Below are 14,222 nucleotides of genomic sequence, written 5' to 3'. Positions count from 1 at the left end.
AAATCATCCACACGCATAATCGAGGGTGGAAGCGCTATCTCCTCTGAACCAAGTTTGCATATTACATTTCTTTCCGAAATCAGTCCCATTCAAAGGAAAGAGTCCCAGAGCCTCCATGCACCAACATTTACCCATTTGTGATTTATAATTCAGGGGAACATATCAGAAGAAATGTTTACAAACTCGTTATCAAGGTGCTGAAGGACACAGTTCGCATTTAAATCCCCAGCGAGAATGACCCTGCCATCAGGGTTAGATGTTGACCACAGTGAGACGCATTCAGAAATCAATTGTAAAAAAGTGTTCAAGGTTTCCCATCCCCCTGTGCCAGTAAATGTTAACCAGAATGATCTTAATAGACAAATCAGTAGATGACAGGGACACAGCCATAGCCCCAAATGGGAGACCATCCAAAACAACAGCATTCATCCCCGAGAGGAATCCACAGCAGTAATAAGGCCACCTGATGCCGGGCCTCCCTTACTTGCCCGGCTGCTGGAGAAGAGACCTGGAAACCATCTAGCACAGGGGCTTCAGTCAGCCAAGTCTCCCCCCACAGCAGCAGGGTTAGTAAACAGCTGGTGGCTCCCCCTAATGGTGGGTGCCTTAGTGCAGAAAGTACAGTCTACTTTTAGAATATTCCAAAAGAGATGCCTTTGAAACAACATTGATTCAACCAATCATAATTAGCCATTATTTGTGTGCCGAAGGAAATTGGGAACAGCAGTGGCGATAAGTTAATCACAGTTTTATTAAATAGCCATGCCAAACTCAGTCCCACTGATGAAGCACCTCCACCTCCTCCTCTCTGAAGCTGCAATTGCAGCAGAGATTTAATCACCGACATGTCCTCTCACATTGCAGATGGGAACAAGTATTCTCCACATTCATTGCACTGAAATGGTTCCTCCCGCATGTTTTATCTGGTGCCTGATAAGGTTACCATTCACAATGAAGCTTTTTCCACAATCTGCGCACACATAAGGTTTCTCACATTCATGTGTTCTCTGGTGGCTAATAAGCTGTCCCTTTCTAGCAAACCCTTTCCCACATTCACTGCACTGCACTCATGGGGTTTCTCCCCTGTATGCGTTCTCTGGTGGCGAACAAGACTTACCTTCCAAGCAAACCCTTTTCCACATTCAGTGCACTCATAAGGTTTCACACCCGTATGTGTTCTCTGGTGGCTAATAAGATATCCCTTATAAGCAAACCCTTTCCCACATTCAGTGCACACATGAGGTGTCGCACCTGTATGTGTTCTCTGGTGGATAATAAGAGATCCTTTTTGAGTAAAAACCTTCCCACATTCAGTGCACACATGAGGTGTCACACCTGTATGTGTTCTTTGGTGGATGGTAAGAGAATCCTTCCGAGAAAACCCTTCCCCACATTCAGTGCACACATGAGGTTTCACACCTGTATGTGTTCTCTGGTGGCCTGTAAGAGATCCCTTCCAAGAAAAAACTTTACCACATTCAGTGCACTCATGTGGTTTCTCACCTGTATGTGTTCTCTGGTGGTGAATAAAACATATCTTCTGAGCAAACCCTTTCCCACATTCAGTACACACATGACATTTCTCACCTGTATGTGTTCTCTGATGTCTAATAAGATGTCCCTTCTGAGAAAACCCTTTCCCACATTCAGTGCACTCATGCGGTTTCTCACCTGTATGTGTTCTCTGGTGGTGAATAAGACTTCCCTTCTGAGCAAATCCTTTCCCACATTCAGTACACACATGATATTTCTCACATGTATGGGCTCGCTGATGTCTAATAAGTTGTCTCTTCTGAGCAAACCCTTTCCCACAGTGAGTGCACAGCTGACGTTCCTCACCCGTTTGCATTTCCTGGTGGCAGATCAGTGTATCATGCAAATGGACGCTGTTTTCAAATTCAGTGCACGGATCAGGTTTTTCACCTATGTTCTCACGTGGGCAATAAGTATGTTCTTGAGATGCCAACCTTTCCCATATTTTGTGCATGTGTAAGGTTTCTCGTCAGGATATTGTGTCAGGTGACAGTAAGAAGACACTTTCCACTGAATCGTTTCCCGAATTCAAAGCCCAAATGAGCTTTCTCGTGTGAAGATCATTTCTGGTGACAAACACGATGTTTCCCCTGATTGATGCTCTTAAGATATTCAGCTCAAGGAAATGCTTCGTCCATTCACATTGACAAGCGTTTCACACAATGCTTTCAAAAAACCACCTTCACACGGAGAATGTGTATGAAATAGCACTCACAGGTGTCCTATCGGCAATAACAGCGAATCCAAAAATGCTTCCCTTACTGCACGTCACACATTGTCATTTTTGTGTTAGATATCCCGCTCTCGCAGGGTTGACAGAGAGAACACGCTTGGTTACTGGATGTTACCATGAAGGGTTTGCATGGATGGAAGCCATCTGGTAGCCAATAGGCTTCTCAATCTCAGTTCCTGAAGACTCTGAAAAGACACTGGACCGTACATCTTGCCCACTTCTAAGAGGATTAGAAATTGCATATTCTAATCATGACGCTTTTCAATGCATTCGTTCAGAGAATCGAACAATCACTGTTGTTGCATTTCTGGGGCATCCGTCACCTGTTGGAATAAAAAGAGAGGCACACTATTAGTTTCAACACATTCTCAATCGTAGGCATCACATGAACCAGGCCTACCGCTTCTCAGCATTACTGATGTGCACTAGTCAATTACTCCCATTGTAGCTCATAAGACTTTGAATACTAGGGCGCCATCTATTGGGGACATTGACTCTAGGGGGCAGAGTAGCGGTTCTCTGATGATTAAATATAATGTCATAGAGGACATATGCAGCAGGAACAGTGGGATTCAGTTTCCAAGAGCACGAGGAAAACAAAACACAGGCTCAGTGAACAAACATTGCAAGTAGGTACTTTAAGCATCAGGGCCATGCACAGACGTTCTACCATTTTATTTCTTCATAAATTACTAAACTAGTACTTGAATGGTCCACATTTCCATATACAAACGATAAAGACATGTGTTTGACTCTAGGTCAGCAATTTGTCACAAACCGGACACCTGTCTGATCAGTCTATTATGTCATTACTGATGACTTCATTACAGCTATGCACATGTCTATTGCCCCAAACACAGAGACCAATAAAATGACAATGTATGGCAATAAAGCAAAGTGTATGGGAGCCTTCCCCCAACTCGCCAACATCGTCCCATTTTCCTTCCTAATTGTTTATACATATGCCCTATTGCCATGTACTGAAGATTATTGGCCAAAGGGATACCACTTTTGTTGTCCTTTTTAAAATACCACTGGGTAGTGTTCAGGAGGGGGGGCGCACTCTGTTTTATTGTTGAGTGGATGTAAATGGGCCTGTTACTTGCCACTTTCCCATAACACGATCCAGACCCCTTTTATTGGGGATTCTGATAATTGCACCCCAAGTTGAACCTCAGAATGCCCCTGCACCCTGTGTTACTGTGAGCAAGGATTGCTTTCATGACATCTCCAGTTACCAATGGAAATGCAGCCCCAACATTGTTAATATCCAAGAAGGGACCTTCTTCATTTACAGATTACACACATCGCTGTTTGTACCCCACATGACATCGATACTGGAATACGATTTATGTACGTGTGAATAGTGTGCATAGTCACCTCAGGATGTGCGGGCCACAGTCTGTCCGTCAGTCAGTCTGTCTGTCCTAGGTTATTTATTGTGCAGCAGAATACATGCATTGGTTCCGAGGTCATCAGAAGTGAGAAGATACTTCTAACCCCCAGAGTCATGTGGTAGGACCCATTCTCCCCCACAAGGGGTAACGGGAGTGCATGTGATACCATTTCATGTCAGCATTCCCCTCATATGAGTGAACTAGCATGGGCTTCACAAGGTCTAGTTGAAAGTAGTGCTAGAACATATAGTGCCTTGAAGCATGGAATCAAGCAATGTGCCATACGCGTAAAGAACTGCGCAACATGACATATTTAGAATCTAGTGCCTAGACAAAAGGACAGTTTATATTGGATAGCAAAGTAGTGCTTCAATCAGCAGCGATGTACTGAAAGCGCTTTATTGCTAGAGGCCTCCATTAGCCTAATATTGCAAAGCAGCCCCATTCATTATGCAAAACATGCATGCAAGCACAACCAAAGAGGCACATATAAGCAGGGCTGTGTAGGACCCACATATGCTGAAATCATCTTGTGTGATGAATCCCGTGGAGTCATAACTAGTCCCCATCAAAGATTTCCTCCCACATGGCCAGGGGATGGCAGCCGTTACCTGGTCCTGATCCCGGAGGTGGTATGGCAGACGGGGACCAGGTGCAAGTGGATCTAGGTCACCTGGCCTAAGCCCCGCCCACCTGGTGCCTTCCTGGTTGCCGCTCTTTTCCCCACTTAGCAAGCCCCGCCCACCTGGTGCCTTCCTGGTTGCCGCTCTTTTCCCCACTTAGCAAGCCCCGCCCACCTGGTGCCTTCCTGGTTGCCGCTCTTTTCCCCACTTAGCAAGCCCCGCCCACCTGGTGCCTTCCTGCTTGCCGCTCTTTTCCCCACTTAGCAAGCCCCGCCCACCTGGTGCCTTCCTGCTTGCCGCTCTTTTCCCCACTTAGCAAGACCCGCCCACCTGGTGCCTTCCTGCTTGCCGCTCTTTTCCCCACTTAGCAAGCCCCGCCCACCTGGTGCCTTCCTGCTTGCCGCTCTTTTCCCCACTTAGCAAGCCCCGCCCACCTGGTGCCTTCCTGGTTGCTGCTCTTTTCCCCACTTAGCAAGCCCCGCCCACCTGGTGCCTTCCTGGTTGCCACTCTTTTTCCCTACTTAAGGAGCCCTCAAGCCTCTTTTACTTTGCAGATGGAGAGCAGGTGCAAGTGGATCTAGGTGACGTGACCTAAGCACCACCCACCTTCTTCACCCCTGCTCTTAACTCTTAGATCAAGGGCGTCTCTCGCCTGGCGTTCGAAGCGAAGGGCAGACAAAGAAAAGAGCAATTCCTGTTCGGACAAAGAAGGGCAGATAAAGAAAAGGGCAACTCCTGATTGGACCTGTTCGGACCAGGAACCAAACCCCCTGCTCAGACAGCAGGTAAGCATGCACCAACATGTGTTTACTCCCTCTGTCCCCACAGGCCATCCCCAACCCCTCTGGTCCCCTTATGATGTTCTCTTCTGCAGGAGTCTGTCCTGATACATTCCGGATTTACCATCACCGTCTTGTGGCCAATGCTCGATTTGACTTTTATGGACTTCATAGATTCAGGATGCGTCATCCTTTCTCAACTCTCATGCTGGACTTCTTTTGCATCTTGTACTCATGGTGGCCCTGAATCATGCTGTTCCCATCTTCATCATGTATCCTGGCTTGCAACATTATGTGTTACTGCTGACTTCTGCAATTGTATTTGCTCTAACCTCTTGCTCCTCCACTCTTTTTGACTGCTTTGGGCCTCATTACACGGACGGCGGTAAGGGTTAACGGTCACCGTTAACCCTTACCGCCGTACTACAAGGTCCCTTTGCGGGTTGGAGGATTTAACGCCTGCTTCTTGCAGGCGTTAAAATCCAACCCGCTAAGGGACCTCAGAGCTAATTACGGCACCGCAAAATTGCGGTGCCGTAATTAGCGCCTTCCCCATTCCCATAGAGCCCTATGGGGCAGAAATGGGAATGGGGAAGGGCAATGGCGGAAAGGGGATTTACCGCCCCTCCAACCTTGGAATGGGGCGGTAAATCCCCTTTCCGCCAAGGCGGTGCCTGTATTTTACCGGCATGAGCCATGGCGCTAATAGCGCCATGGCTCACCGCCTACCGTGTAATGAGGCCCGAAGTCTCTGTTCTTTCCTCCTCTCCCTTTCTCCCTTTTTCCTATCTCCTCCCTTTACTTTCTTCTATGCATTTACTCAGAATTGTCCATGGACCTAGTATGATAGCAACCTCATCTGTCTCCTCCTCCCTACCCTTACTTTTCCTTTCCTCCCTCTCCCCCAACCCCCTCCAGCACTATCTCAAATGTCATCAGGCCTAGTACGATAGTGGCTTGTTTTGTTCCTCCCTCACCTTTTGTTTTTCTCTTGCCTCTACCAGAAATGTCATCAGGCCTAGTACGGTTGTCGCCTGTCTGTTTCCATTTCCTTCCCACTCTCCCCCTTCCTTCCTTATCTATGTCTTAGCTCTTGCACTATCTGAAATGTTACCAGGCCGAGTACGGTAGTTCATTTCACATCCTTACTTTCATGGCCTGTAAGAATGTCATTGTATTTTCCCTTGTTCCCTCCCTTGCCTTGAAGCACTTTGAAACATATAGTTTATTTATAAAGCGCCTATACACAATCATATCATATTATGAGGGAGGTTCATGTGGGAGGAGACGGCTGTCGTGGAAGGTGGTGACCCCATCAGGAGGGACGCAGTATTCTTCTCTTTCTGAGGAGGAAAACTTCATAATTCCTAGGTTCTCGATGGCTTGTCACTATAAAAATCCCTCCTGTTGTAAAATCCCCAAACCCCTTCCTACATAACACACGCTAGGCAGAATACCATTCATACCTCATATACACATAACACACGCGAGGCAGAATACCATTCATACCTCACATACACATAACACACGCCAGGCAGAATACCATTCATACCTCATATACACATAACACACGCGAGGCAGAATACCATTCATACCTCACATACACATAACACACGCGAGGCAGAATACCATTCATACCTCACATACACATAACACACGCTAGGCATCATACCTCATGCACACATAAAGCACACTAGGCAGAATACCATTCATACCTCACATACACATAACACACACCATGCAGAATACCATTCATACCTCATATACACATAACACACGCTAGGCATAATACCATTCATACCTCATATACTCATAACACACGCCATGCAGAATACCATTCATACCTCATATACTCATAACACACGCCATGCAGAATACCATTCATACCTCATGTACACATAACACACGCTAGGCATTAATACCATTCATACCTCATGCACACATAACAAAGAGACCTTTATCCAACCCTTTTATTTTAATAAAGATGTGTGTTAATGAAAATAATACAACTTTGTGCCACCTCACATTTCTGACCCCTTATATATGGTGTCAGAGTGGGATCGGATTCAGTTGACACAAACTGGGGATCCCACACGAGTATAATAGATACTAGTCCCACCATATATTACAGCTGAAAAAGAGTGGAATGGCAATACCCCTCCTACTAATGGGTCTATCATCCAAGAGACGGAGACAGGCTCCACTCCTTTAACATCTGTATCCCCCAGTAGATTGGAATCTTTTGGAAAACATCATGACATCATTAGTCCTGTACACTCTAATGTATGAGTTGTCTTTCAATTGTTATCTAGTCGAGCCATTTTACCAGCTACAAAAATTGTGGAGGGCAACGTTTCACATCTGTTTTGTCCCCAAGCCTATTGGATACCTGGAAAAGATAAAATGACAATGTCTTTGCAGGTGAGGGTAGATATCCCCATTAGTGTGTCCCTCTATGTTATCCCTGGTAAAGAAGGAAGGTTAAACATGTGACCCCTTTTTCTTGTGGTGAAGAATTGAGATTTATTTTTCTAAATCTTTCTCCAGTCGGTATAATAATCCATAGGGGTAAAATAGTGGCAAACCTGGTGCATGAGATTTCTTGGGAACATCCCGCAAAGACAAGCACAAAGACTGTGGGAAAAATAACACCCCAGAGAAAAATTATCCTTTGACGCAGGAAACGGAATGCCAATCAACTAAAGAAAAACTTTAGAGAAGGAAACATCTCCAAACGTGTTAACCTCGTTGAAGGGTGTTTCTCAGGGGAAAAAGCCTGAAATAAAAATAAAAGTTTTACATATTCTGAGGATGAATCAGATCCCTCTTGGAAAGAAGAACAAGTTATTTACCAACTGGTAACGTTCTTTCGATTGGATTTTCTTCCAACGTATTCCACATCTTTGGCATGTAATGTCCACAGGTGTGCACTTCGGAAATTTTTTCCGCAGAGGGAGTCCTGCATTGATGGTGTCGGGTCGATGTCCCTCGAAGGCCTCCATCGAGGGCAACGCCACCCGATGTTATAAATGGCGCCCGTAGCCTCAGTTTATGTTTTTTCCCTCCGAACGTGTGGCACCAATCCAATGCCTGCAGGACTGCACATATTGTTGCGGAAACGGAAGCTGCAATCGCATAGGAAATTCTCCAGAGGGGCAGGCTGGGAGGCTGATGTAGAATACGTTGGAGGAACATCCAATCGAAAGAACTTTACCAGTTGGTAAGTAGCTTGTTCTTTGAATGGATTGTGTCCTCCAACGTATTCCACATCTTTGACAGACTCCCAAAGCAGTACCAGAACAACAGAGGAGGGAAAAGAATTTAGAATATCCAATCAGAGGGCAGAATAATGAACCATATCTTGACCATGGAACGTATCCAGGGAGTAATGTTTAACAAAAGTGTGGACAGAAGCCCATGTGGCTGCATCACAAATATTCCTAATAGGAACTCCCCGTTGTAGGGCTGTGGAAGTAGCCACGCCGCTAGTGGAATGAGTTTGCAGCCCTACAGGAGGGTCCTTACCCCGCCAATTGGTAACACTCAGTAATGGTGAGGATAATCCACCTGGACAAGGCCTGTTTGGTACTTCTATGGTGACCCCTTTGACTGGAGGCTCCTCTCGTTCTACCAAAGGAGGAGTAGTAACAAAAAGAACCTCCCCTCCACTGCTGTCCCCTAGGATGAAAAGGCAGAGGTTGAAGCACAGCTACGCTTAACGATTTTGCTGCAGCTTTTTAGGTTTGCAACCTCTAAAGGCTCTCGACAGCCTTGCTGCCAAACAAAGGCGTGCCATCAAAGGGCATGTTCAAAAGAAGGGCTTGCACATCTGGGGCAAAACCCGACTTCTGCAACCACGCAAATCTGTGTATAACGGTGCTCGCAGCCATGGACCGGCTAACACTGTCGGCCGTGTCCAAGCCCGACTGAAGGGATTCACACATGGCATCCTTGCCATCTTGCACAAGAGCAAGGAACCCATCCCTTTCTTCCCCCTCGGGAATATGCTCAGCCGCAAGAGAAACACAGTTCCACACAGTGTGCAAAAATCTTGCCAAGACACAAGTCGAGTTGGCTGACTTCAGCGCCATACTCCCTGCAGAAAACACCTTGCGTACCAAACCGTCAAAGCGTTTGTCATCCCTATCAGGAGGGATGGTAGGGTACGCCGCCTGCCTTGAGGTGGCCGTAGCCGCCTGAACCACCAAACTCTAGGGAGTGGGGTGAGTGGATAGGTAGCTGGGGTTGCTACCGGAAGGGCAGTATTTCTTGTGTAACGATTTGTTAACAGCCGGAAGAGATTCCGGTGACTGCCAAGCAGCCGCCACCCTTTTCTGTAAGAATAGATGAAAAGGTAACACCCGGTCAGAGGACGGACCTTGATCTAAAATGTCTGTGAGATCATCTTACACAAAATAATCTTCAGGAGGACTGGACCAACCTAGCTACACCAAGACCCTAGCCATGAGTATCCTGTAGGATGACTCAGCATGAGCCCCAGGCTCAGGCCTGCCAAATTCCACTTCCGGAGAAGTGTCCAGGCCACTAGTGCCATGAAGAGTTTGTCTCAACTCTTCCAGTTGGCTATCCCCTCAAAAGACAAGAGCCCCATCAGGCTCAAGATCAAAATCCAACCTCTCCTCCTCTTCATAGATGTCATCCGGAGGGAGGAAAATGTCCTGTCTCGGAACAGCTGAGGGCCTGGAGTCCATAACAGGCATCACAGACTTGGAAGTAATGATAATGATAATGATGATTTATTTATATAGCACCTTAATCCAAAGCGCTTAAAAGTAGCCAAAGTAGCCTTCCTAGGAGGAACCACAGCAGTAGGGATCTCCGACGGCAAATTTTGGCAAAAAGGCCTCGAAGTTGTCGAGGGCGCTGATGGCTTCGGCATCGACGGTTTCGGCATCAACACTGGTGCCGACAGCGGCGGGGGCTGATACGAAGGCAAAGCTTCGACGTCGGTATCCGACAGACACGGCGCCGATGGAGACGACGCTGACCTCGAGCACTTAGCAGGTTTCTATGGTCTCGCTGGGGACGAGGACCAAGACCTGGAAGCACATCTCTTGTTACCATCCTGAGCCTTGTATAAAAGGGACCTCGAAGGTTTCCGATGAGGATCACGGCGAGGACCCGAGCCCGAAGTCGTGCGAGCCACTAATGGAGACCTTTCCTTGCCGGCTTCCTCAGAAGGCACGGACAGAACTGTGCCCTGCGATTGGAAAATCACCAACATCTGCTCCCGAAAAGCAACCATTTCCTCTGGGGTTGAGGACTAAGTCGGGCAAGCCACTATCCTTGCGGCGCCCTCCGCTGACGAGGACAGAGAAGGCAAACGGTGACGGTGCTTCCAAGAATGCCGAGACGAGGAGGACGAATGGTGGGAACCACTCCGGGACCAAGACTCACGGGACTCCTTCCGACGCACGTGGAGCGTCACCCCTCGAGTCGTAGGTGGACATACCCTTGGACTTGGATTTAAGAGTCTTACTGGGTTTCGAACCCCTACCTACCTGGAGCTTCCCCTTACGTTCCCACAAGGCCTTAGCAGTCAGAAACTGGCATGTGGAACAATTGTCGGTATCATGAGGCTATGGGCGCCGTGTGTCCTATTTCTAACATCCGGTGATGTCGCCCTCAATGGAGGCCTTCGAGGGACATCGACCCCACGCCATCGATGCAGGACGCCCGAAAAAGTTTCCGAAGTTCACAGCTGTAGACATTACATGTCAAAGATGTGGAATACGTTGGAGGACACAATCCATTTAAATATGAATTCACTGTAAACTACAGCACTTTAGAGCTGGGATGCTCTATCTGCAGACATCTTACACACCGTTGTCCATCTCATAGGCCAAGAATCTCTAGTTTGCCTGCAGATAAACACAAATTAAATACTTGCCTTTTCATTCTAGATGATCAATGCCTCCAGGGAAAACCAATACTATACGCTATACTGGGGATAAAAGCCTTTACAAAATCCCAGTTGTTTGACAAGGAAAAACCATGAGGATCCAATTAGTTACAGGAAGTAAAGGATGTGCAATAAGAGCTGATTTACTACCCTAGGGGTGGAGATCTATTGGATGAAAGATGATAGGGTATATTCATGGCCATAGAGAGGGGCACCTAAAACTCAAATCCCTGTTAGAATTTGGGAAAAAGAAGTACATTTGTTAGTGCCTGTAATACCCGATCTATGAACCCAACTGGTATTGGGGAGCAAAGTTCCACACTTTGATCAGTGAATCTCCCTCATGGTCCAAATAGGACTTAAAATACACAAATACACTCTCCTTACAGAAATATCTGAAGAGACCCAAATTAACTACAAAAAAACCTTCTCATATTCTCCAATTCACTCCTGGGAAAAGGAAGGATTCCCATGAACAGGCCCTGATTGGGATTGGGAACCTCTTCCTTATATGGGGGAGGCCATTGGTTCTCATCAAATCAAAGACCCTGGGGCAGGAGGCCAGATCTTTACGGGGAAGGTATGTGATGAATCCTGTGGAGCCATCACTACTTTCCAATCAAAGACCTCCTCCTGCGTAGCCAGAGGACAGCAGCCGCTACCTGATCCTGACCCCGGGGGTGGTATTATGAGGCAGGATCATGTGGGAGGAGACAGCTTTCAGGGGAAGATGGTGACCCCATCAGGAGAGATGCAGTATTCTTCTCTCTCTGAAAACTCCTTCCTGCAAAACAGGCCAGGAGGAATACCATTCATACCTCATATACACATAACACACGCTAGACAGAATACCATTCATACCTCATACACACAACACACACCATGCAAAATACCATTCATACCTCATATACACATAAGACACAATAGGCACAATACCATTCATACACACATAACACACGTTAGGCAGAATACCATTCATACCTCATATACAGAGAACACACGCTAGACATAATACCATTCTTATCTCATACATACATAACACACACCATGCAGAATACCATTCATACCTCATATACACATAACACACGCGAGGCAGAATACCATTCATACCTCATATACACATAACACACGCGAGGCAGAATACCATTCATACCTCATATACACATAACACACGCGAGGCAGAATACCATTCATACCTCATATACACATAAAACATGCTAGGCAGAATACCATTCATACCTCATATACACATAAGACACAATAGGCACAATACCATTCATACCTCATACACACATAACACACGTTAGGCAGAATACCATTCATACCTCATATACACATAACACACACCATGCAGAATACCATTCATACCTCATATACACATAACACACGTTAGGCATAATACCATTCTTATCTCATACATACATAACACACACCATGCAGAATACCATTCATACCTCATATACACATAACACACGTTAGGCAGAATACCATTCATACCTCATATACACATAACACACACCATGCAGAATACCATTCATACCTCATATACACATAACACACGTTAGGCATAATACCATTTTTATCTCATACATACATAACACACACCATGCAGAATACCATTCATACCTCATATACACATAAAACATGCTAGGCAGAATACCATTCATACCTCATATACACATAACACACGCGAGGCAGAATACCATTCATACCTCATATACACATAACACACGCGAGGCAGAATACCATTCATACCTCATATACACATAACACACGCGAGGCAGAATACCATTCATACCTCATATACACATAACACACGCGAGGCAGAATACCATTCATACCTCATATACACATAACACACGCGAGGCAGAATACCATTCATACCTCATATACACATAACACACGCGAGGCAGAATACCATTCATACCTCATATACACACAAAACATGCTAGGCAGAATACCATTCATACCTCATATACACATAAAACATGCTAGGCAGAATACCATTCATACCTCATATACACATAAGACACAATAGGCACAATACCATTCATACCTCATATACACATAACACACATTAGGCAGAATACCATTCATACCTCATATACACATAACACACACCATGCAGAATACCATTCATACCTCATATACACATAACACACGTTAGGCATAATACCATTCTTATCTCATACATACATAACACACACCATGCAGAATACCATTCATACCTCATATACACATAAAACATGCTAGGCAGAATACCATTCATACCTCATATACACATAACACACGCGAGGCAGAATACCATTCATACCTCATATACACATAACACACGCGAGGCAGAATACCATTCATACCTCATATACACATAACACACGTTAGGCAGAGTACCATTCATACCTCATATACACATAACACATGCGAGGCAGAATACCATTCATACCTCACATACACATAACACACGTTAGGCAGAATACCATTCATACCTCATATACACATAACACACACCATGCAGAATACCATTCATACCTCATATACACATAACACACGTTAGGCAGAATACCATTCATACCTCATATACACATAACACACACCATGCAGAATACCATTCATACCTCATATACACATAACACGCGTTAGGCATAATACCATTCTTATCTCATACATACATAACACACACCATGCAGAATACCATTCATACCTCATATACACATAAAACATGCTAGGCAGAATACCATTCATACCTCATATACACATAACACACGCGAGGCAGAATACAATTCATACCTCATATACACATAACACACGCGAGGCAGAAAACCATTCATACCTCATATACACATAACACACCCGAGGCAGAATACCATTCATACCTCATATACACATAACAGACGCGAGGCAGAATACCATTCATAGCTCGTATACACATAACACACGCGAGGCAGAATACCATTCATACCTCATATACACATAACACACGTTAGGCAGAATACCATTCATACCTCATATACACATAAAACATGCTAGGCAGAATACCATTCATACCTCATATACACATAAAACATGCTAGGCAGAATACCATTCATACCTCATATACACATAAGACACAATAGGCACAATACCATTCTTATCTCATACATACATAACACACACCATGCAGAATACCATTCATACCTCATATACACATAACACACACCATGCAGAATACCATTCATACCTCATATACACATAACA

At 45.4% G+C, this 14,222-nt stretch overlaps 1 protein-coding gene across 1 annotated transcript in view; it reads right to left on the bottom strand.

Moving 5' to 3' along the window:
- Window positions 1-733: 733 nt before the first annotated feature.
- LOC138568915 (uncharacterized) overlaps window positions 734-14,222 on the bottom strand; it is a 227,241-nt gene continuing 213,752 nt past the window's right edge. The window contains 1 exon segment of the mRNA XM_069646695.1: window positions 734-2,004. Within this exon segment, the coding sequence (XP_069502796.1) occupies window positions 947-2,004 (1,058 nt within the window). The 3' untranslated portion in view covers window positions 734-946.

This window comes from Ambystoma mexicanum, chromosome 2q (assembly GCF_040938575.1).
Source record: "Ambystoma mexicanum isolate Mex_15411 chromosome 2q, UKY_AmexF1_1, whole genome shotgun sequence".
In the NCBI taxonomy this organism is placed as follows: domain Eukaryota; kingdom Metazoa; phylum Chordata; class Amphibia; order Caudata; family Ambystomatidae; genus Ambystoma; species Ambystoma mexicanum.
Note: the sequence above shows the minus strand (reverse complement) of the source record. Positions and strands in the feature narration are given on the sequence as shown.